At 39.2% G+C, this 24,086-nt stretch overlaps 2 protein-coding genes across 9 annotated transcripts in view; one reads left to right on the top strand and one right to left on the bottom strand.

Annotated features, from left to right (window-relative positions):
• The first annotated feature begins 1,557 nt into the window (after positions 1-1,557).
• Positions 1,558-12,879, top strand: LOC143755942 (interferon-inducible double-stranded RNA-dependent protein kinase activator A homolog). Its single transcript, XM_077247150.1, has 5 exons — positions 1,558-1,587; positions 4,756-4,873; positions 4,954-5,048; positions 9,700-9,862; positions 12,408-12,879. Exons 2-5 carry the CDS (start codon positions 4,765-4,767, stop codon positions 12,563-12,565), a joined length of 525 nt encoding a protein of 174 aa, XP_077103265.1. The 5' UTR covers positions 1,558-1,587; positions 4,756-4,764; the 3' UTR covers positions 12,566-12,879.
• A 2,116-nt stretch (positions 12,880-14,995) lies between these two features.
• Positions 14,996-24,086, bottom strand: part of osbpl6 (oxysterol binding protein-like 6) — an 82,756-nt gene continuing 73,665 nt past the window's right edge. For all 8 annotated transcript variants that reach the window (XM_077247114.1, XM_077247116.1, XM_077247115.1 and 5 more), the window contains 2 exons: positions 23,493-23,615; positions 14,996-20,709 (listed from right to left, as the gene is read on the bottom strand). In XM_077247114.1, coding sequence (XP_077103229.1) covers positions 20,601-20,709; positions 23,493-23,615 — 232 coding nt within the window. In that variant the 3' untranslated portion in view covers positions 14,996-20,600. The remainder of the gene's footprint in view (positions 20,710-23,492; positions 23,616-24,086) is intronic.

Raw genomic sequence — 24,086 nt, 5'->3', positions numbered from 1 at the left:
CACGGCTTTCACTGCCAAAGCAATTCCCTTCTTTTGGTCGTTTACAAAAATACCACTAAAACGGTCTAAATGTAGCTTTGATGAGTTTGTGTAACATATTGCAGGAGAAAGCTGCCGGCGTCTACACATGCAGAATGTAACCAAGAGCAAATTCAATCCATCTAAACCAAGAAGTTGAGGGAATTTCACTAAAAGCGTAAAACTTTGTTGTTGAGAAGCGACTTCTTAAGGCAAGAACATAAGCACAACTGGCTTCATGTGGACAGCTCTCCAAATCCCACTGTTGCCGTGACAACAGCTCTCTCTCTGTTGCCATGGAGGCGGAGCCTGCCAGAGTGATGCGGAGAGTCTTTTGTTTCTCAGACCTTCAGTCCGTTTCTGGAGATAAAATCCCAAATCCCGAGGGAAGTCCCAGGCTGCTCCTGTCCTGCATAGTGAGCATCTGCAGTGAAGGCATCGGATCTACCACAGCTGAGGGTTTTCCAGTTTGAGGAAGCCAGGGTCCTTGCGCAGCTCCCAGTATGTGTTGTTTGACACCCATCTCTCCCTCTGGTTACTGTCCATAACCTTCCTGTGACACAGAGGAAGCACAGGTTAAAAGAGCAGACTGAGCATTTACACACCTGGTGTTATCTAGTCAAGTCACCTTCATTTATATAGCGCTTTTAACAATATGGATTGTTTCAAAGCAGCTTTACAGTGATATCCATCCTGCGTGATCCGATTTAAAGGGATAGTTCACCCAAAAATGAAAATTATCCCATGATTAACTCGGCCTCAAGCCTTCATAGGTGTATATGACGTATATGACACAGGTTAAAAGACCTGGGGCCGGTTTCACAAAGATGGACTTTGACTATGGCTTAGATATAGTAGATAGTCAGACTTCAGATAGAAATCTAAATCAGACCGTTGCACAACGTTCTTAAGACTCTGACTATCTTAAGTAGGACTACACTGCAATGCATTCTGGGTAAAATAAGACACTTTTCAAAACAAAAAACATGGCGGATTGAGTCGGTGCATTCAACCGCTCAGTGCAGTTTACCCCAGCGGAAAACATGTGTTTGTTGGAGGAGTATAACAGTTACAAGGACATTTTACTTGGGAAATTTAGCGGAGAATGTAATAACAAGAAGAAATGTTTAATTTGGAAAAAGGTTGCTATGATAGTTAACAGCGTTAATCCGACCGTTGTATCTGAAAAGATACAAAAACATGGTACAAGATGCCAAAAAAGAAATATTTAAGAGGAAATATCCTAAAAACCCTTTCCCTTTTTCATAGCTCTCTCTATAATGTCGTCAGCAAACCACAAATTATGAGCCATTTTCCCTTTTCTTTTGGCTGTTTGTACTGTAACTGATTGTTACTGCTGGTTGCCAAGGTAACAGAGTCTTAGACCTGAGTTAGCCTGGGTTAAGGAGCCTAATTTTTTTGGTCTAAATTAAGTCAGTCTTTATTTTTGTGAAAAAAAAAAAGTTAGTCATCAAATGTTTTTCTAAACACATAGATTGGTCTAATTTGATAACGAAAAGACTAATCGGATCTGGCGGTGACGGATCCAATCCTGTGGGAATACTGCAGGTATCTGATCAAGCTCTTCACATCTTGAAGCACAAATCTTATTATTATTATTATTATTATGGGAAACAGTATTGGTGCATCCGCGTTCGCATACTTCCCAACTATATACCCAGACAGCAACGGCTGGATCCCAAATGGCACACTTCATGTTGACTTGCGGTCTCGTGACCTTAAATTGCGCGTGCTCGCCAAGTGTACGAGTCCGTAGGGTGTCTCATTCGACATTTCAGTGCTCAGAAGTGTGCTCGTGACCGCCGCCTTTATGCACCTGATGCGGACTTCGGCGAAGCCAGCTAAGGATACTAAGATAGTGTCGACCCAGATCCACCCGACTTCTGGTACACGTGGATTCAACAGGACCCACATGTGGACCGGATCTGGGCCGACACTATGTTGCTGTCTGGGTAGTATGTGAACAGTATGCCAACTTAGTAGTATGTCCGAATGCATAGTATTTAGTGCTGCATGATTAATCATATCGCAATCGCGATATCAAGCCTATGCAGTTATATGATGCAAAATGCTGCGATTTTATATGAAATAAACAAATTAGGGCTGTTAACGCAATTAACGCAGCATCTGTTATTTTTTGTCATCCTTTGGCTAGTGTTACATGATCCTGCTCTTATTCGTGCGAATGCTTTTAAACCATTCTTGCGGCAGAGCGCGCTGCCTATGAATGTCCTGACTGTGACTCACAGAAAGACGCGCGCCAGTATCATGCACATGCACAGACCGCGCACCAGAATACAGTTTTCTTTCGCGCTTGAATGAACCATAACACACAATTATGCCAAAATGTCATTTTGTCGAGTATCTTTATAACATAAGAGCAGTGTTATGGTGGACGTAATGCGTCTCTGTCAGCAGCGGCTGCTCTTAAAGGGCCAGCAGCCAATGAAGCTTTCTGTCAGTAAAGTTAATCAAAGAACAAAGGGAACAGAGAAAATTACTCACTGTAGCTTTAATAAGGATTAGTCTATATATAATATAATATAATTATAATTTATGCAGTGCAGAATGTTTGATAACTTTATTCAATTTCTGTATATACGTCGTACCTGTTAGGACAGGAAGGGCACAGGTAAATTGTATCCATTTTTATCCAGACATCAATGGCTTATTGATCATTATAGGTGTTATCAATCATTTAGTTGTTGTTGCTAGTTTGAGTTGAAAAATACACATTTCAGCATTATCACTAATCTGTGTGTGCATTTTGCTTTAGAACCAAGCAAGCTGACTCATGAAACCATTTGTTTATTATATCGTAATCGCAATATGACATTTTTCCCAAATCGTGCAGCCCTAATTTTCTTCAAAAAGTTCTATATAGTATGATTGTAATCTAGACGTACGACATCCACCATTTTGTCATTATCTTGTGATCTACCAGTGTCAGTTACGTCACTTCACTGTCATTCATAAATCCTCTCCCGTGGCCTCATGGGATAGTAAAGTGTCCATCGAATGCACACTTCAGAATCTCACCAATAGTAGGGATGATAGTAGGGATGAGTCACGATTTTCGAATAATCGAATCGAATGATTTTATTATAGAAAATTGAATAGGTTGTGCGATTATTGTCTTAAAAAAATCCCCATGTTTTTGGTTCTGATGCGGTGCTGATCCGTTCATGTAACCAGAGGTGCTATGCCAATAACACATCTAAAAGCTGTCAATCAACTCTCAGACAACAGAAAAAGATACACATTGTCTCACACCAGAGCATGCGAGCCACTGGTAATATTTCCGCCGCTCGCTCAACCCAGAATGAACTCTTCATACGAATTAACCTACATACGCAGAGAGTAGCCCATTTCTTTTCGTTTTGAAATGTTTTGTTTAAAAGTACGCATTTCAAGCTAAATATAGATATATTTCAGAGTTTTGGTTAATTTATGATACTAGCTCCGGTTAGAGAGCAATGCAAGTTATCGCGCCGGCGCCTCCGTGTCCTGATTATATTGTCTGCTATATTTGCTTCTTATTTATTAAATCCAGGCAATTGGTTGATGAAACATTGAGTAAAATTAAGATACAATTTATACAAAACGAAATTCAATTTAAAGAAAGGCTTTCTAAAAAACAGAACTTAATGAAGTGGTCAAAATCATGTCTGATCCACTCCATATGTCTCCCGATATATTGGGCATCTTAGGATCCTATCTTAAGCCTGTTTTATGCTTCTGCGTCGAATCGACGGCGTACCCCCGCAGACCCCTCTGCGTCGCCGCGAACCCCTCCGCCGTAGCTCGACGTGCACCTCCAAAAAATTTTAACTACGCGTCGAGGCGACGCAGACCACAAGGGCTGTGATTGGTCAGATGCACCGCGATGCAACTCAACCTGACGCAGAACCATAAAACGGCAACGACACCGTAGGAGTGAACGCCGTGGAGTTGACGCAGAAGCATAATGAGGCCTTTACTCATCCCATGCAGTTTCCTTTTCATATAATCAACATAGATTAAATTAAAAAATAACACATTTAAACATAAATATGAAACGTATTTTTACGTTTTTTAAGTTATATTTAAGCGTCACACCGCTCACATGCTCTGGTGTGTAGCCTATACATGCATGTGTGCGTGCATGTGGGGGAGGGGTGCGATTTTCGAATAATAATCTGATAACACCCAGCGATCTTCGAATATTATTTTAGCTTGAAATGCTCATCCCTAACCAACAGTAGAAGGTGATCCGGGGACTTTTTGCCTACTTTTTTATGAGTACTGTGAATTCAGTCATACTACTTTTGTCACATATTGGTTTTACCTACTATATAGTATGGAAGTATGCTATCTCAGATGCAGCTTCTCTTCTCTGATGAGGGCGGGGCAACCTGTCACTCACATGAGATCCACCAATAGCAAACCACATCCATCCAATCAATTCCACACAGACAAAATCAAGCCCCGCCCCACATTTGTTCTTGTCTGAGAAGCTGTTTCACTCGGATATACGTCACAATAGAGAAGAAAAGACGAACGCAACTTCCGTTTCATGCAGACTTTAAAGATAATGAGGGCACATGTATTTAAAAAAAAAATAATGATGTCAACAGATACATCATTTATAATAAATGCTGCTGCAATATTCTGTCAACAAAAAAAAGTCAGTTTTGATTTCATAGTGAGTTGAAACACTGTTGTGTGTTTTGTGAGGAACTGGCCATGCAGCGGGTGTGGTGTCTGCCGGAGTACATGGTGTGTATGGAGACGGGTCCGGATCACATGAAGGAGTTCACCGTGACCTGTCGTCTGGAGGGCCTGGAGGAGTCAGGTGCCGTCCGCTCTTTCACACAGAGACCTCAGGCTGAGCGCAGGAGGATTGATGCCATGTCATGTGCTTTTGCTCATCAGGGACCGGCAGCTCTAAGAAGCTGGCCAGACGAGCAGCAGCTGAACGCATGCTGGGAAAACTGCAGAGTCTATCCGGGTCTCCCGAGATCACGTGGGTTAGTGACATTCATTCATTCATTCATGGATGTGTTGGGATTCTTTCACTGAAAATCCATGATTGGTCCTAAGGTTTAAAGGAGTAGTTCACCCAATAATGAAAATTAGCCCATGATTTACTCGCCCTCAAGCAATCCTAGGTGTATATGACATTCTTCTTTCAGACGAATACAATCAGAATTATATTACAAAATGTCCGTGTGAATGGCCGTTTCTGTTTTGAGGTCCATAAAGTGCATCTATCCATTATAAAAGTGCATCTATCCATGATAAAGGTGCTCCACACTGCTCTGGGGGGTTAATAAAGGCTTTCTGAGGCAAAGCCATGCGTTTGTGTAAGAAAAATATCCATATTTAAAACCTTATCAACAAAAATAACTAGCTTCCAGCCATTATAAAGCTTTGAAGAACCAGGACATATGTTTATATTTAACTCTGATTGTATTTTTATGAAAAAATAATGTCATATACATCTAGGATGGCTTGAGGGCGAGTAAATCATGGGCTAATTTTCATTTTTTGGTGAACATCTAAAAGAACATTCAGTAATTGCATGGATTTCTGTTATCTGTAATCCCAATGAACGTGATTTCACCAAGTTGATCCTGGATCAACATTCTAATCAACCAATCAGATTTGAGGGACAAGTTAACAGTTTTTGTCAAGGTTATGTTTACAACCAGGGTAAGGTGCTCCTGCATCAGTGTTATTCACCTTTCATTTCAGTCTGATTTTAGCAACAACTTATTGTGGGTTTAGGGTTAGGTTTGGGATAGGGTTAGGACTAAATTTTCATACAGAAATGTTGCTCCAGGATCACAAAATATACTGGCCCCGGAACGTGTCTTGCTTGGCAAATCATTGAGACTAATTAATAATAATCAATCATGAAAAAAGTGCCACGCTTCACTCTGAAACATGACTTTATTTTGATTTAACATTTTTATCATGTAATTAATCAGCTTTTCATTAAGCATAATTCATGTATTTATGATGAATTTTCATAGTTTAGGATTGAAAGCCTGGCTCTGGGACAAGAATAAAACAATAAGATGTACACATTTAAGTAGCAAAAGTAAATTAACAAAAAACGTTGTAAAAAGTTTCCAATGCAGTTTAAAGGGTCATGAAACCCCCCTCTTTCAGCTCAAGTCTAGCTCACAATCTTTTTGAAAAATGCAACTTAAATGGGCGTGGATGGCTGTGAGAAGAAGGGAGGGAGTGGGTGTGTTACGTAGGGCTGTCGCGGTGAAGGAATTTCCCTTGCGGTAATTTTGAGTGGCTCAATAGCGCGATATGCGGTTTTACCGCCATTTATTTATTTATATTTATTTGTTGCTATATAAATACGTGTTGTGATGTGGTCAGCATACACAAAAAAACAATGTAACCAATGTAACCGAAACTAAACAGCGTCTCTGCGCATTGAGAGACTGTCACTCAGCGCGCAGTTGTTACGCAACGGACTGTCTTTGAGTGAGTCATTAAACCGTTCATTCAACGAAAACGTTCAAAAAAGCTGATTCCTTAAATGATAGATGTAATGAAACAAGGTGTTAATTATTGTTTAACTTTGAGCTCCACTTTTCAAGGCTCAGCTGGCCAGCAATGCTTCACTTTTGGGCAAAGCCGAAGCAATGCTTCACTTAATAGAGACGAATGGCATTGATTCAATGCGTGACTCGCTGCTTTCCCCCCACGGCTTCCTCGCGCTGTGTAGCCTAATGCTGACCAGCGCTGACACCATTCATGGTAAATACCCTTACACGTTAAAAGGATAATAGCCTACGACAAATATTTCGCTTTCCTTGGAAACGGCAATCTTTTCACGAATATACATGACTTGACTTCAAAAACAGACGCAGGTAATCGCACGCGCTCAGTCGATCACATTCACTGTCTGTTAGGCTTAAGTCCAAATCCACGAATCCTCTGTACAAATCACCATGATAAACAGTCTTGTTATCATTATTAACTTATTTAACATTCAATACACATGGTACGAACCACGAAGGGTGGCCTTATGAAAAAAAAAAAACCGCGGTTCGCGGTTGCTGCGGTTACTTGCATTCCTCTGCGGTTGGCCTGTCAGTAGCGCGGTAATGCAATATTGCGGTTATCGCGACAGCCCTAGTGTTACGGCAGGGGAGAGTGGGAACTGTCATCAGCCAGCAGTGTTGCCAGATGTACGATAATTATCGTATTTGTACAACAATTTTGACCTCTGTACAATGTACGATCAATAATGAACAATAATTTTAGATTTTTCAGTCGTTCGTCCAAACACACATCCTACCGCTTCTCTATCTGACCCCGAATCATTTCGCAGGCTCACCTGCCTGCACGCAAGCACGTACACACACAGACACACTACGTCAACACTACACATTCACAAGTCTCCCGCATTAAGAATACAATTGATATATTATCGAAATATCTAAAATGTTCATAACGACCGCTTATTTCACAAAAGGTAAGTAAAATGACCAGGGTTACATTTTAGACACACACATACCTCTGAAGGGATAGAAAAGTCCTCAGGACTTGGTACCGCATTACTCGCAAGACGTAATGCATTGGTCATCGACAAGGCCGAAGTCCACCATTCTCCAGTTCTCGAAGCTCTCTCGGGTAAAATGTTTGCGGCACACGTATTAGATGTGTTCGTGGTTGATGGCCAACCAACCGCCAGGAGCCGGAGTCCAGCCCTGGCAGCATCGCGGGGAAATATATTCAACACACTTTGACTTTTCCACCACGAAAATATATACACTTGCGTCCCATGATTGTATCTCTCCTTTACTACGCGATATCACAGTTTGACATTTCTGTGGAAAGATCCACGTGGTGTCATGAATAATTAAGAGACAGTGTCTTCTCATAGGATATAAAAACTCAGTCTCATTAATAATTATCAGAGACCGATGAGTCATCAACGCACTACACTGTGCTCTGCCACGTCACAGCCTGCGATGAAGATTTAAAACCCGGAAGACGAAAATAGCGGGGGGAAACTAAAATGTAACCATTATCACCCTACTGTTAAATCTAACAGATCCTAACATTGTCTTCAATGGTGTTCAACACACATACCTCTGTTAAAATCTCAGAAAATTTGGTTGAGGGTTTCATGACCCTTTAAATGTGATCATGCAACAAAGAAAAATCAGCCCCTGGAACATAAAAAAGCTTAAACTCTTTGAAATAGAGTTTGACAAGTCACCTTGACTCTTAGGAGATTTGCATTTGCAAGCCGTTGCATCAATATTTCAAGTCCCTGTAAAGTCAAAATGAAGTATGTGTTCTGAGTTTGTCATATCACAGAAAAATGTGTTATTAGCCACCCAGCGGAATTTGAATGATAAAAAAAAAACGGCAAGTACATAAAATAAGCTATCAAAATCTTGAAAAAATGAGCAGTAATTTCTGCTCTCAAACGCTGGGGGCGTGTCCGCTGGCTACGCTGAAACCACGCCCACTCGCGGGAAAGCTGCCATCGCCACTCAACTGTCACCCGCTACAGCCGGAATGGATTCTCGCGCGGTGGACATGCACTGCCGATGATGGCAGTTGTCGGCGCGACGGGAGGATGAAGGCCGAGGCGGGAGATAGTCGTTCGGTCCCATTCACCAGTAACAGCGGATTATCAGCGAATCCCAGTTCTCTCCGACGAAAGTTTATAAAACTATCCCGTGTAAAATGATCACTACAGAGGCGGGTTTTGGCGGTGATCCTCAGCTCTCCATCAATTAATCCACCTCACAGTCTTTGTAATATGTTTTAGCAATACATTTCTAACATTTATAATGTGTTTAGAATTTTTTTTAGAATTGCCTTTTTACAGGGACTTTCAGCACGAGGAATCGTTTTGGCACTGAATTACGGCTGACGGAGGCTACGTCTACATTAATCCGGATAGATTTGAAAGCGGAGTTTTCGTTTCAAAACGCTCTCCGTCCACACTAGCGTTTCCCAAAGTTTCTCATCCACACTGAAACATGGGGAAACGCTAAATTCACCTTACAGCGCATGCGTAAACCCTTACAAAAGCTCACTTAGATGAGACCGATGGAAAAATAAATAATAAAGTTATCATGCAATTCTTCTGGCAGGATAGTTTTATTGAGCTAAATATCTCAGCATTCACTGACTCACTATTATATCGCAGTGATCACTATTATATGTATGGTCTAAAACTGCTCTTATGTTTTGCCGCAGGACAGTAAATGCAGCAAATAATCTTTGCAGGACTGTGATATAAAGTGTGTGCAAACTAACGTATTTTAGCAACAGTGTGAAAGTGAATAGCACTTAACAGGCACAATACCGATATAAACATGAATATCTATTGGTACAATATGAGTCACATGACTAAACTTACGTCATCGTTTTTAAATACCTCCGTTTTGACAGTACACACTACAATGCAAAAACAGCTTTTTCAAATTTATCTACTTTGGCGAGCGTTTTCAAAAAGGCTCGTTTTCATTAATGCAGTCTCAGTGTGGACGGAAGGACAAAACGGAGAGAAAAATACGCGTTTTCAAACAAAACCATCAAGCACACTCTCGCCAATAAGCTCAAGATTGTGCTTTAGATGATTTGGTTTTTAAATCAGATCAGATGTGATGATGTCCCCTGCGTCCCCAGAGCCCTCCTGCTCGTGTGTATGTGGACAGCTTTCGGCAGTCGACGGGGGAGAAGATCTCGCTCCTGAAGATGACTCCTCTCAGCATCCCCAACACAGACTACATCCAGATGCTGCTGGAGGTCTCGCTGGAGCTCGGCTTTCAGGTCACATACATAGACATTGGTGCGTTCCTGTTCCTCACTTTGTTCCTGTGTGTTGTTTTGTGTCTTAAAGGGATAGTTAACTATATAAGGAAAATTAGCCCATGATTTACTCGCCCTCAAGTAATCCTAGGTGTATATGACTTTCTTCTTTCAGACCAATACAGTCAGAGTTATATTAAAAATGTCCTGGCTCTTCCAAGCTTTATAATGGCAGTGCATTGCAACCAACAATTTGAAGCTCAAAAAAGTGCATCTATCCATGATAAAAGTGCATCTATCCGCGATAAAAGTGCATCTATTCGTGATAAAAGTGCATCTATCCATCATAAAAGTGCATCTATCCATCATAAAAGTGCATCTATCCGTGATAAAAGTGCATCTATCCATGATAAAAGTGCATCTATCCATCATAAAAGTGCATCTATTCGTGATAAAAGTGCATCTATCCATCATAAAAGTGCATCTATCCATCATAAAAGTGCATCTATCCGTGATAAAAGTGCATCTATCCATGATAAAAGTGCATCTATCCATCATAAAAGTGCATCTATCCATCATAAAAGTGCATCTATCCATCATAAAAGTGCATCTATCCATCATAAAAGTGCATCTATCTGTGATAAAAGTGCATCTATCCATCATAAAAGTGCATCTATCCGTCATAAAAGTGCATCTATCCATCATAAAAGTGCATCTATCTGTGATAAAAGTGCATCTATCCATCATAAAAGTGCATCTATCCATCATAAAAGTGCATCTATCCATGATAAAAGTGCATCTATCCATGATAAAAGTGCATCTATCCGTGATAAAAGTGCATCTATCCATGATAAAAGTGCATCTATCCATCATAAAAGTGCATCTATCCATGATAAAAGTGCATCTATCCATGATAAAAGTGCATCTATCCGTGATAAAAGTGCATCTATCCGTGATAAAAGTGCATCTATCCATGATAAAAGTGCATCTATCCGTGATAAAAGTGCATCTATCCGTGATAAAAGTGCATCTATCCATCATAAAAGTGCATCTATCCATCATAAAAGTGCATCTATCTGTGATAAAAGTGCATCTATCCATCATAAAAGTGCATCTATCCATCATAAAAGTGCATCTATCCGTGATAAAAGTGCATCTATCCGTGATAAAAGTGCATCTATCCATGATAAAAGTGCATCTATCCATGATAAAAGTGCATCTATCCATCATAAAAGTGTATCTATCCATGATAAAAGTGCATCTATCCATGATAAAAGTGCATCTATCCATCATAAAAGTGCATCTATCCATGATAAAAGTGCATCTATCCGTGATAAAAGTGCATCTATCCGTGATAAAAGTGCATCTATCCATCATAAAAGTGCATCTATCCGTGATAAAAGTGCATCTATCCATCATAAAAGTGCATCTATCCGTGATAAAAGTGCATCTATCCATCATAAAAGTGCATCTATCCGTGATAAAAGTGCATCTATCCGTGATAAAAGTGCATCTATCCGTGATAAAAGTGCATCTATCCGTGATAAAAGTGCATCTATCCATCATAAAAGTGCATCTATCCGTGATAAAAGTGCATCTATCCATCATAAAAGTGCATCTATCCGTGATAAAAGTGCATCTATCCGTGATAAAAGTGCATCTATCCATGATAAAAGTGCATCTATCCATCATAAAAGTGCATCTATCCATCATAAAAGTGCATCTATCTGTGATAAAAGTGCATCTATCCATCATAAAAGTGCATCTATCCGTGATAAAAGTGCATCTGTCCATGATAAAAGTGCATCTATCCGTGATAAAAGTGCATCTATCCATCATAAAAGTGCATCTATCCGTGATAAAAGTGCATCTATCCATCATAAAAGTGCATCTATCCGTGATAAAAGTGCATCTATCCATGATAAAAGTGCATCTATCCATGATAAAAGTGCATCTATCCATGATAAAAGTGCATCTATCCGTGATAAAAGTGCATCTATCCGTGATAACAGTGCATCTATCCGTGATAAAAGTGCATCTATCCATCATAAAAGTGCATCTATCCATCATTAAAGTGCATCTATCCGTGATAAAAGTGCATCTATCCATGATAAAAGTGCATCTATCCATGATAAAAGTGCATCTATCCATGATAAAAGTGCATCTATCCGTGATAAAAGTGCATCTATCCATCATAAAAGTGCATCTGTCCATGATAAAAGTGCATCTATCCATGATAAAAGTGCATCTATCCATGATAAAAGTGCATCTATCCGTGATAAAAGTGCATCTATCCATCATAAAAGTGCATCTATCCGTGATAAAAGTGCATCTATCCGTGATAAAAGTGCATCTATCCAGGGTCCACAAGTGCACTTTTATGAGCTTCAAACTGTTGGTTGCAATTCACTGCCATTATAAAGCTTGGAAGAGCCAGGATATTTTTTTTAATATAACTCCGATTGTATTCGTCTGAAAGAAGAAAGTCACCTAGGATGGGTTGAGCGCGAGTAAATCATGGGCTAATTTTAAAGTGAACTACTGCTTTACGAGCTGTAAGTGCTGTAAGTGTGTGTGTTCTGCAGATGAGCTGACAGTGAACGGGCAGTACCAGTGTTTGGTTGAGCTGTCGACCAGGCCGGTGACGGTGTGCCACGGCTCCGGCATGACCAGCAGTAACGCCCACAACGCCGCCGCCCACAACGCCCTGCAGTACATCAAGATGGTCGCTAATAAACACTAACAGGACTGAGGCACATTGAGTTGGAGAAGCTGAACTCTGACGTGTGGAGCGACTGACCCGGCCGTTCTGCTGTAAGAGACTCGGCTCTATGCAGAAAATAAATCCTTTCATGGGTCACAACCCTGAGTTTATTTTTGGATGAGGCAAAGTGCTTCATTTACATCCAAATGGTAATTTATTTACACTAAACCTCAAACTGGATTCAGTCAGATGTACTGAATACTGAATAGAAGGTGTTTTCCTCTGCATCAAACCTGACCAAGGTCTTTTTTTCTTTTCTTTTTTTGCTCAATAAATCCATTGTAAACACCATATTAATAGGTTTACAGTGTGTTATTCCAAACCCGAAAGACTTTAGTTCATCTTCCTATCACAAATGAAGATATTTTTAATGAAATCTGAGCAATTTCTGTCCATCCATTGACAGATAAACTACTTTGACGCTTCAAAAAGTTCATAAAGAAATTGTAAAACGAATCCATATGATTTAAGCAATTTAGTCCAAATTTTCTGAAGTCATAATCGCTTTTGCTGAAGCGTAACGAGAATGATCCTCATTGGTTCTCGCACGTCAAGCGAACATGCTTGAGCTTCAGTTTACCACAACTAATGTGTGAGTTGATGAATGTTTATATGTGAATAAAAGCTTAAATCTATTCATCATATAAACCGATCAAGGGTCTTCAAAAAATTTGGACTAAACTGCTCAATTCATATGGATTAGTTTTACGATATATATAAACTTTTTGAAGCATCAAAGTGTCACTTGGTGTTAATGGAGGGACGGAAATCGATTAGATTTCATTAAAAAGATCTTCATTTGTGTTCTGAAGGTGAATGAAAGTCTTTCGGGTGTGGAACGACATGAAGGTGAGTAAATGATGACAATGATGATATTCATTTTTGGGTGAACTATTCCTTTAAGAAATGCACTGCTCAGCAGCTTCTGCAGAAACGCGTTGACCTGCTAATAATGGCTGAACGAAGCTTTGCAGTTTTGGGTTTGATAATCACATATTCTTCAGTGTGGTGTACGGTGTGGCCATCTAGTGATCATAATAATGCATCTACCTGATTTTGTAAAGCAGGAGTAAGCTTTTTTTTCTGTGAATGCGCGAGACTTCCGGTTCATTAGCCGCTAACCAGTAGCGATAATAGTGTTATCTTACGCACTGAAGCCATTGGCTCTGTGTTTAGTGTTACATCCGGTTTTTATTGGCATTGGTATGTTTTTTTAACTGACAATGTTGTGCACCTCCAGCAGAGACTGACAGCAGCTATACTGATGTAATTGTAACGCGAAAATCTAAATAACCAGCCTAATTTAGTTGGTTTAAAAAAAATCAATTAAACTAATTTACAAATCGGCAATATTTTTCAAACGTAGTCATTTTGTGGCACATCTGTATTTGAGTGGCACTTGCCACTGTATGTTGGTTAATACCAGAGATACTGTATGTTGATGATCACACAAACTGCCCATTAGGAAACACACGGAATAAATCTATCATGTGTCACTACGAAAACTGCATCAAATCCGTTTCTGTAAACCTTTATTTTTGCATGTTGCCGCGGGTCGGTGTCAGTGAGTGTAACATTGGTCATCGCAAGATAAACCAGAACTTACGACAACCGAGGAAGGTCCACCGCTGGTGTATTTGTTATATGTGTGATTTAGATGTAGCAAAAACAAGGAACCACAGTCTAATATTGATCTAAATATAAGTAGGCCTATCATTTAATATGTGGTTAGTGGGTGTCTATGTCTTTAATATTTCACAAATCGTTTTATGGAATCATGTAGTAAGTAATAAAACCATGTTTTAAGTGTGAACATGCATTCCTTCTGGAGATGCCTGAATGTTTTGTTGACATATTTGATAACATATGCATTAGAGATCGAGACAGGACAAGTTATAATCACAATTTATGATAAAATAATGAGTGCTGGGCAACGATTAATTGCATCCAAAATAAAAGTTTTTGTTTACATAATATGTGTACTGTGTATAATTATTTTGTATATATATAAACACACACACACACACATGCATGTGTAAGAAAAATGTGTTGTTCATAATATAACATGTATATGTATGTACATACATGCATATTTCTTAAATATATACATGCATGTGTATTTATATATTTATATTTATTTATATTTAAAATAATTATACAGTACACACACAAATAATATGTAAACAAACATTTATTTTGGATGCAATTAATCGTTGCCCAGCTCTAAAAATAATAATTAAAAAAAAAGTCTAAATAGCAGAATAGTACATTGACTTTGTCCAGTCAATAATGCATTAATTCTGTTGATTAAAACGCTGAGTGACGAATGGCCCGTCCTCCTCGCATTACCACTTCAATCTCTTTAAAAAGCTCAAATTAATCATAAATAATGGACACGAGACACACATCACGGTTTGGAACATAAATATGTATTTCTAAGCATGTATTTAAATGTAAACAGCAGGTCTGGAGAGTGTCCTAATGACACGAGAGTGAGGTCTTCATCCTCCAAATGCACTTCTTCTTCTTCATCTTCAGACAGCTGAACTCATGAGTGAAACTCCCACACACAGTGCAGGACGTCTCGGAGAGCTTACGAGGAGATAAAAATGAAACGCACATTTTAATAAGGCATCAGAGATCATTGGCAGGCGGTGACATGTTTTCATGCAACGGTGGGAAACTAGTTTTTCCCTTAGAGGACCTGCTATTATTTCCACCTGATACATCTAATATGATCTTCTCTGCAAGCTTCAGGTCAGAAACATTCAGTCGGATGAACTCTTGGCGAGTGTCAAGACTTTCAAGAAGCATCTTAACAGAAAACACAAGGATCACAATGTATCTGCAAGATATGAACTCAACACAATCGTGTATGCACACATGCCTCGTCCTTTTCACGTCACAGAACTCGACTCTCGTATCCAACAGTCTTCAATGGAGCTCTGTGTGTGTGTGTGTGTGTGTGTGTGTGTGTGTGTGTGTGTTGATATGGTTTCATATGCGTTAAGGCACAGTGAAGACCTCGAATAGTCACGTGCGGCTCTACTGATGGCAGAGATCATTTATTTTTTTCTGAGACTTTTCTTTAAAAATCTACTGACATTTCAATTAAAACCTTTCATTACAATTATCTAAGAAACTAAAACGTTCACATCTGCTCAGTCAAACTGAACGCTGAAATGGAATTTGTTTGAATGTTTGTGTTTGATGAACGAGGTCCAGATCAGATGTAAAAACATGGCCGTTCATATTAGTGTACTACATACTGCATACTATACTATTTTAAAACTGTGGAAACACGTATTCTGCCCACGATTTAACTTAGTATGGTTAATCCAGGAAGTGGTGTCTAGTTTTCATTTGGGCAATAACAATTCTATTTTTAATGCAGTTTGTGTAGGATTATCTTAAATTTGAGAAGTTTACTCAACCAGTGAGTCCATTATACAGCAGAGACAGTATTTGATACTATGTTATTCAGAGTGGCACACTATATAGCAGCGTACTTCTGCAGTTTGCACAGCATGCTAGTTTTCAGTATGAGTTCAGAACTACATACTAGTGTACTACTTTTACCAAGTCCACCATATGCTTGAAATGGTAAGAGTGGTATGGTAGTATGCGGTTCTGAATTCAGCAATGCAGTATGCAACCCAAGCGCACAGAATGGGACATATCCCACAACGCATTGCGTCTGACTTCACTTTTCATTTCTGGGACAGATTCATTGCAAACGTTAACCCAGATTTTGAAGACCTCTGTCTTGATGTAGTATTTACTCAGACATACAAAAGTCAAAATTATAATGCAAAATATAACATTTAATCCGAGATGAAACTGGACCTAACTGAACTAAACCAGAGGTGAGGTTATGTGCAAATGTAGCACACTACTTGAAATAATATAATAGTGTGCAGTATGTATGATACACAATGCTCCAGTCTAAGATTCTGGAGCACTGAAGTATGCAGGAGCGCTGATGTAGCTGAAGTATGAAGTTTGTAGTATGCAGGAGCACTGAAGTATGTAGTATCCAGGAGCGCTGAAGTAACTGAAGTATGAAGTTTGTAGTATGCAGAAGCACTGAAGTATGTAGTATCCAGGAGCGCTGAAGTAACTTAAGTATGAAGTTTGTAGTATTCAGGAGCACTGAAGTATGTAGTATCCAGGAGCGCTGAAGTAACTGAAGTATGAAGTTTGTAGTATGCAGAAGCACTGAAGTATGTAGTATCCAGGAGCGCTGAAGTAACTGAAGTATGAAGTTTGTAGTATGCAGGAGCACTGAGGTATGTAGTATCCAGGAGCGCTGAAGTAACTGAAGTATGAAGTTTGTAGTATGCAGGAGCACTGAAGTATGTAGTATCCAGGAGCGCTGAAGTAACTGAAGTATGAAGTTTGTAGTATGCAGGAGCGATGAAGTTAGTAGCTGAAGTATGAAGAAGCACTTAAGTATGTAGTATGCAGGAACACTGAAGTATGTAGTATGCAGGAGCGATGAAGTATACAGCTTAAGTATGAAGTTTGTAGTACGTAGGAGCACTGATGTAGTATGCAGGAGCGATGAAGTATGTAGCTGAAGTATGAAGTTTGTAGTATGCAGGAGCGATGAAGTATGTAACTGAAGTATGTAATATGCAGGAGCGCTGGAGGGCCAGCAGAGGCCTCTGTTGTGCAGTTCATGATTAGATATGCATTGTTTATGTCTGCAGGTCATTGAAGTGTTATATAGTTGTGCAGGTAGGACATCACTTTGTAGGCCAAAACGGTAAGCGAGCTGCATTTTAGCACTTCGTCCCAAAGCCAATGGGTTTTTTGAATGTGGTTTTGGTAAAATGGCTGAAATAATGCTCAAGACACTTTCATGTTTTATTCTACGACATATAATCTAACAAGTGTGTAAATGAGAGTACAGAGGCTGTGGAGTAGATTAAACCTCATCACACTGAACTGGTAAACTCAGGCCGCTTTTACAGCATCGTTACGCTTATAATTGTGCTCTTATAAACTATTCTAACTCAAACGTTCTGGGAAAATGTTTTTAGATAAAAACTGAAAGAATTAGTGATGGTGACGTTGCATTTGTGGGACCGCGGTGTACTTCGTTTTATCCTACCTTTAGCTTTTTACTTCTAGCGACTGCATTTAGACTACAAAATTCATTAAAGCTGTGTTCATCTGTGATAATTATCTTGATGGACAAAAGCACAAAACGTCTAAAATATAAAGTTTTGTTGATCACAGAGCTTGTTTTCAGCGATAATGAAAAAGCCTCTGGGAAAATCCTGTTGGTTTTTTCTAGAGGGAACCAGTGTGATGCGAACTGCCGGTTGTCCAACAAAGTGACGTCACATCTGCACCGCTCTATAGCAATAGTGCAACCAGAAATGTAAATTCTGTCATCATTTACTCACCCTCATGTTGTTCCAAACCCATAAGACTTTGGTTCACCTTCGAGTTCGAAACACAAATTAAGACATTTTTAATGAAACCTGAAAGAGTTCGGTCCCTCCATTCAAAGTTCAGGTAACCAAAAATTAGGGGATCCAAAAACGTCATAAAGGTGTCATCAAAATAATCCATATGCCTAAATTAAATCTGTTCAACATAAAAAGTGATCATATCTCGTCAGAAGATTTGGATTAACCAATCAAAGCTTTTTTGGATCTCCTACTGTTCGGTTACCGATAGAACAAACCTCAATGGTTCCCGTGCATCAGCTTCAGTGTTTACCGTATATGATGTGCTCCATGTATGTGTGTGTCAATCATTGTTTAGATGTGAATAAAAGACTCTGTTCATCATATAGAGCGATCGATTCATACAGATTCATTTTATGACGCCTTTTTGGATCTTTTACAGGCACAATATGTAATTTTTCACCACTAGAGGTCACTTATTCAAAACAAATGCGTAGCTTGATGACGCCTTGATCTGGCGGGATCATGGGAGTTGTTGTCTTCACCTCTACAGCCGGTGGAGAATACAGCAGAAATCATATTCATGGATGAGCGGTAATGTATTAAAGATTTATTAACGTTATGAAAGCCGTTGTAGCAGAGTGATTGCTAATGAGAGACGAGCGCGACACACAAGCAGTGGAGCTTTTACTATATGCTTCCTCTTCCTCTGGTCATGCGTATGTGGGGTAAAACATGGTACTCGTGGTAAATCAAGAAACAAGATTTAAGCAAAAAGACTAAAGTGTTGAGCTTATATATAACAATGATTAATTTTCTGTCGATTAATGTATACAAACAGTTGCTCACCTGTCTAATAAAACACATAATATATTAAAGGTGCAGTGTGTAAAATTTATGAGGATCTATTTTCAGAAATACATTATCATATACATAACTATGTTTTATACGGTATATAAAGATCTTACAAAATGGACCGTCATGTTTTTATTACCTTACAATGAGACATTTCTATCTGTAAATCCCCTTATACGGTAAGTCGCTATTTTGTGCCGCCATGCTTCTACAGTGGCCCTAAACGGACAAACTCCTCTACAGAGCGCGTTTCGTCACTCTGTTGTTTTTCTTCTTCTTCTTTGGTGTTTGAACAGCGTAGTTATTAACTATGAACCTAACTTAGCTGCTTCACTACTCTTACCTTGTACTAACTAGCATGCAAAAAAGCTCCCTAAAGTCAGCGAATAAAACGTTGACACAATGATGAACATGTAACAATAATATTCGCAATAACCTATCATTTTACTGAATAATAAAGTATTTGTATAATTTCTTATTCTATCTTTGTAAAGAAACCTCGTTGCTTGACTGGCTGCTCTCTGCTGTCTTACACAACGACATGTTTGTCCTGTTTTGGCCACCGTAGCTTCTCCGAAAGGGAGGGGTGAGCAGAGGGCTAAGTCTTTGGTTGCAATTCGCAACCGAACCACTAGTTGCCGCTAAAATCTACAAACTGCACCTTTAAAGCGTCTTTGGTGTCACTGATAGTGTCCTGGTTAAAACTGCTTATGTCTCTGGATTTGAACATTCTTAGACACATTTGGGATAATGCAAGAAACAAATAACATTGTTCAAGTGGTTTTTGGATATACCAAAAATCTTACATATTGTGCCTTTAAGTTAAAAAAGCTTTCAATGGAGGGACGAAACCTCTCAGCCTTCATTAATGACAGTCGTACAGGTTCAACGTGATGACAGAAATTTCATTTTCTTTCGCCTGACTTCTGGCTCAACCAACGGCGCAAGTTTGGGCCGAAACAACCTGTAATAATCTGTTTATCAGGGCATTGACTAGTTTTTCTGAAGAAACCTGTGGATAACTTGTCTGGAAAGAACTCACTTCTTGAGTTTGGCTAGATGTCACGCTTCGTCTTTAAGTGCTAATGTACAACTACAGCTACAGAGATACAGGAGAGCATGAGGGCCGGTTCCTCTTGTGGTTTTGCGTACAGAAACTCTTTCAGCCTTGATTCTTTGGAAGGATTTTAGGGTGGGTTATAAAACGAAGATTAATGTCTGCCTTTGAACATCAGGAGTGACATGTTGACCTCATCAACGAAACGCGTCGATCACGGCACGGCTTTCACTGCCAAAGCAATTCCCTTCTTTTGGTCGTTTACAAAAATACCACTAAAACGGTCTAAATGTAGCTTTGATGAGTTTGTGTAACATATTGCAGGAGAAAGCTGCCGGCGTCTACACATGCAGAATGTAACCAAGAGCAAATTCAATCCATCTAAACCAAGAAGTTGAGGGAATTTCACTAAAAGCGTAAAACTTTGTTGTTGAGAAGCGACTTCTTAAGGCAAGAACATAAGCACAACTGGCTTCATGTGGACAGCTCTCCAAATCCCACTGTTGCCGTGACAACAGCTCTCTCTCTGTTGCCATGGAGGCGGAGCCTGTCAGAGTGATGCGGAGAGTCTTTTGTTTCTCAGACCTTCAGTCCGTTTCTGGAGATAAAATCCCAAATCCCGAGGGAAGTCCCAGGCTGCTCCTGTCCTGCATAGTGAGCATCTGCAGTGAAGGCATCGGATCTACCACAGCTGAGGGTTTTCCAGTTTGAGGAAGCCAGGGTCCTTGCGCAGCTCCCAGTATGTGTTGTTTGACACCCATCTCTCCCTCTGGTTACTGTCCATAACCTTCCTGTGACACAGAGGAAGCACAGGTTAAAAGAGCAGACTGAGCATTTACACACCTGGTGTTATCTAGTCAAGTCACCTTCATTTATATAGCGCTTTTAACAATATGGATTGTTTCAAAGCAGCTTTACAGTGATATCCATCCTGCGTGATCCGATTTAAAGGGATAGTTCACCCAAAAATGAAAATTATCCCATGATTAACTCGGCCTCAAGCCTTCATAGGTGTATATGACGTATATGACACAGGTTAAAAGACCTGGGGCCGGTTTCACAAAGATGGACTTTGACTATGGCTTAGATATAGTAGATAGTCAGACTTCAGATAGAAATCTAAATCAGACCGTTGCACAACGTTCTTAAGACTCTGACTATCTTAAGTAGGACTACACTGCAATGCATTCTGGGTAAAATAAGACACTTTTCAAAACCAAAAACATGGCGGATTGAGTCACGCGCATTCAACCGCTCAGTGCAGTTTACCCCAGCGGAAAACATGTGTTTGTTGGAGGAGTATAACAGTTACAAGGACATTTTACTTGGGAAATTTAGCGGAGAATGTAATAACAAGAAGAAATGTTTAATTTGGAAAAAGATTGCTATGATAGTTAACAGCGTTAATCCGACCGTTGTATCTGAAAAGATACAGAAACATGGTACAAGATGCCAAAAAAGAAATATTTAAGAGGAAACATCCTAAAAACACTTTCCCTTCTCATAGCTCTCTCTATAGCGCCGTCAGCAAACCACAAATTATGAGCCATTTTCCCTTTTCTTTTGGCTGTTTGTACTGTAACTGATTGTTACCGCTGGTTGCCAAGGTAACAGAGTCTTAGACCTGAGTTAGCCTGGGTTAAGGTGCCTAATTTTTTTGGTCTAAATTAAGTCAGTCTTTATTTTTGTGAAAAAAAAAGTTAGTCATCAAATGTTTTTCTAAACACATAGATTGGTCTAATTTGATAACGAAAAGACTAATCACCCCTAACTAACTGCTAGTTGTTCGCACTAGTTCTTAAGACGTAGTCTTAACATAATGTTTATGTTTATGCAATTGGCCTCTGGTGTTATCCATCTTGGGTGATCCGATTTAAAGGAGCATTCACCTAAAAATGAACATAACCCCATGATTTACTCGCCCTCAAGCCATCCTAGGTGTATATTACTTTCTTCATTCAGACGAATACAATCAGAGTTATATATATAAAAAAAGTCCTCTTCCAAGCTTTATAATGGCAGTGAATGGAGGATGAGATTTTAGAAGCCCAAAAAAGTGCATCTATCCATGATAAAAGTGCATCTATCCATGATAAAAGTGCATCTATCCATCATAAAAGTGCATCTATCCATCATAAAAGTGCATCTATCCATCATAAAAGTGCATCTATCCGTGATAAAAGTGCATCTATCCATGATAAAAGTGCATCTATCCATGATAAAAGTGCATCTATCCATCATAAAAGTGCATCTATCCATGATAAAAGTGCATCTATCCATCATAAAAGTGCATCTATCCATGATAAAAGTGCATCTATCCATGATAAAAGTGCATCTATCCATCATAAAAGTGCATCCATCCATCATAAAAGTGCATCTATCCGTGATGAAAAGTGCATCTATCCATGATAAAAGTGCATCTATCCGTGATAAAAGTGCATCTATCCGTGATAAAAGTGCATCTATCCGTGATAAAAGTGCATCTATCCATCATAAAAGTGCATCTATCCATCATAAAAGTGCATCCATCCATCATAAAAGTGCATCCATCCGTGATAAAAGTGCATCTATCCATGATAAAAGTGCATCTATCCATCATAAAAGTGCATCCATCCATCATAAAAGTGCATCCATCCGTGATAAAAGTGCATCTATCCATGATAAAAGTGCATCTATCCGTCATAAAAGTGCATCTATCCGTGATAAAAGTGCATCTATCCATCATAAAAGTGCATCTATCCATCATAAAAGTGCATCTATCCATCATAAAAGTGCATCTATCCATCATAAAAGTGCATCTATCCATCATAAAAGTGCATCTATCCATCATAAAAGTGCATCTATCCATCATAAAAGTGCATCTATCCGTGATAAAAGTGCATCTATCCATGATAAAAGTGCATCTATCCATCATAAAAGTGCATCTATCCGTGATAAAAGTGCATCTGTCCATGATAAAAGTGCATCTATCCATCATAAAAGTGCATCTATCCGTGATAAAAGTGCATCTATCCATCATAAAAGTGCATCTATCCGTGATAAAAGTGCATCTGTCCGTGATAAAAGTGCATCTATCCATCATAAAAGTGCATCTATCCATCATAAAAGTGCATCTATCCGTGATAAAAGTGCATCTATCCATGATAAAAGTGCATCTATCCATCATAAAAGTGCATCTATCCGTGATAAAAGTGCATCTGTCCATGATAAAAGTGCATCTATCCATCATAAAAGTGCATCTATCCATGATAAAAGTGATCAAAACGGCTCCATGTGGTTAATAAAGGCCTTCTGAAGTGAAGCCATGCGTTTGTTTAAGAAAAATATCCATATTTAAAACTTTATTAGCTATAATAACTAGCCTATTATAGCTAATAAATAAAAAATATATAAAACATGACATTAAAAATCAGCATGAAGGCATTATCTTTTCATTTAAAATTCAAACTGAAATGTAGGTCTAATTGTATCTAACCTAATAATCACATGCTAATTCCACTCATTAAACCCTGAGAGGAGCAGATCAACACAGAGAAGGACTGAGTAAATGACAGGAGCTGAAGAGTGCACTGACTTGAAGAAGCGCGGCTGGTATTTGATGTTGTTCTCCTCCAGCCACTTCCTCTTGTTCCTCTGCTGCTCCTCGATTCTCTGTTTCTCAGCGGCTGCCATCTGCACATTCCCCTCCTCCAGATACCTGAGGGACACATCACACCACAGCTTGACCAATGACGATTACTCAGCTTTCTTACACTGGTTTCAAGGAGGGTTGAAAGAGCTGAATTAAGCAAGAAACTCTCTTAGGGGGCAGAAAAATACACTTACAAATAGAGTTTAATTACAAAGGGACATGAAAGACTAGGGCCTGGTTTCACTGACAGGGCTAAGATTAAGCCAGGATTAGACTTTAGTATAATTAGAACATTTAAGTAGCATTCTCAGGGCTCCAGACTAACTTGTTTACTAGGAGCGCTGTAGTCCCTGACTGAAAATATTAGGAGCGCAAGCAGAAAATTTAGGGCCACACTTTAAATCAGCTTGCAATGCAATTATTCAAATTCCCCCCAAAATAACTGTAATACCGACAAATTATTTAATGATAAATAGACTTAACGTACAGATATTACAATGTGCAGTTTTATTTTATGTTCACAGGCTCCAGACTAAC

Source organism: Siphateles boraxobius, unplaced genomic scaffold, assembly GCF_051911475.1.
Source record: "Siphateles boraxobius isolate OS27281-9 unplaced genomic scaffold, OSU_SipBor_1 106, whole genome shotgun sequence".
NCBI classification, from domain to species: Eukaryota; Metazoa; Chordata; class Actinopteri; order Cypriniformes; family Leuciscidae; genus Siphateles; species Siphateles boraxobius.
Note: the sequence above shows the minus strand (reverse complement) of the source record. Positions and strands in the feature narration are given on the sequence as shown.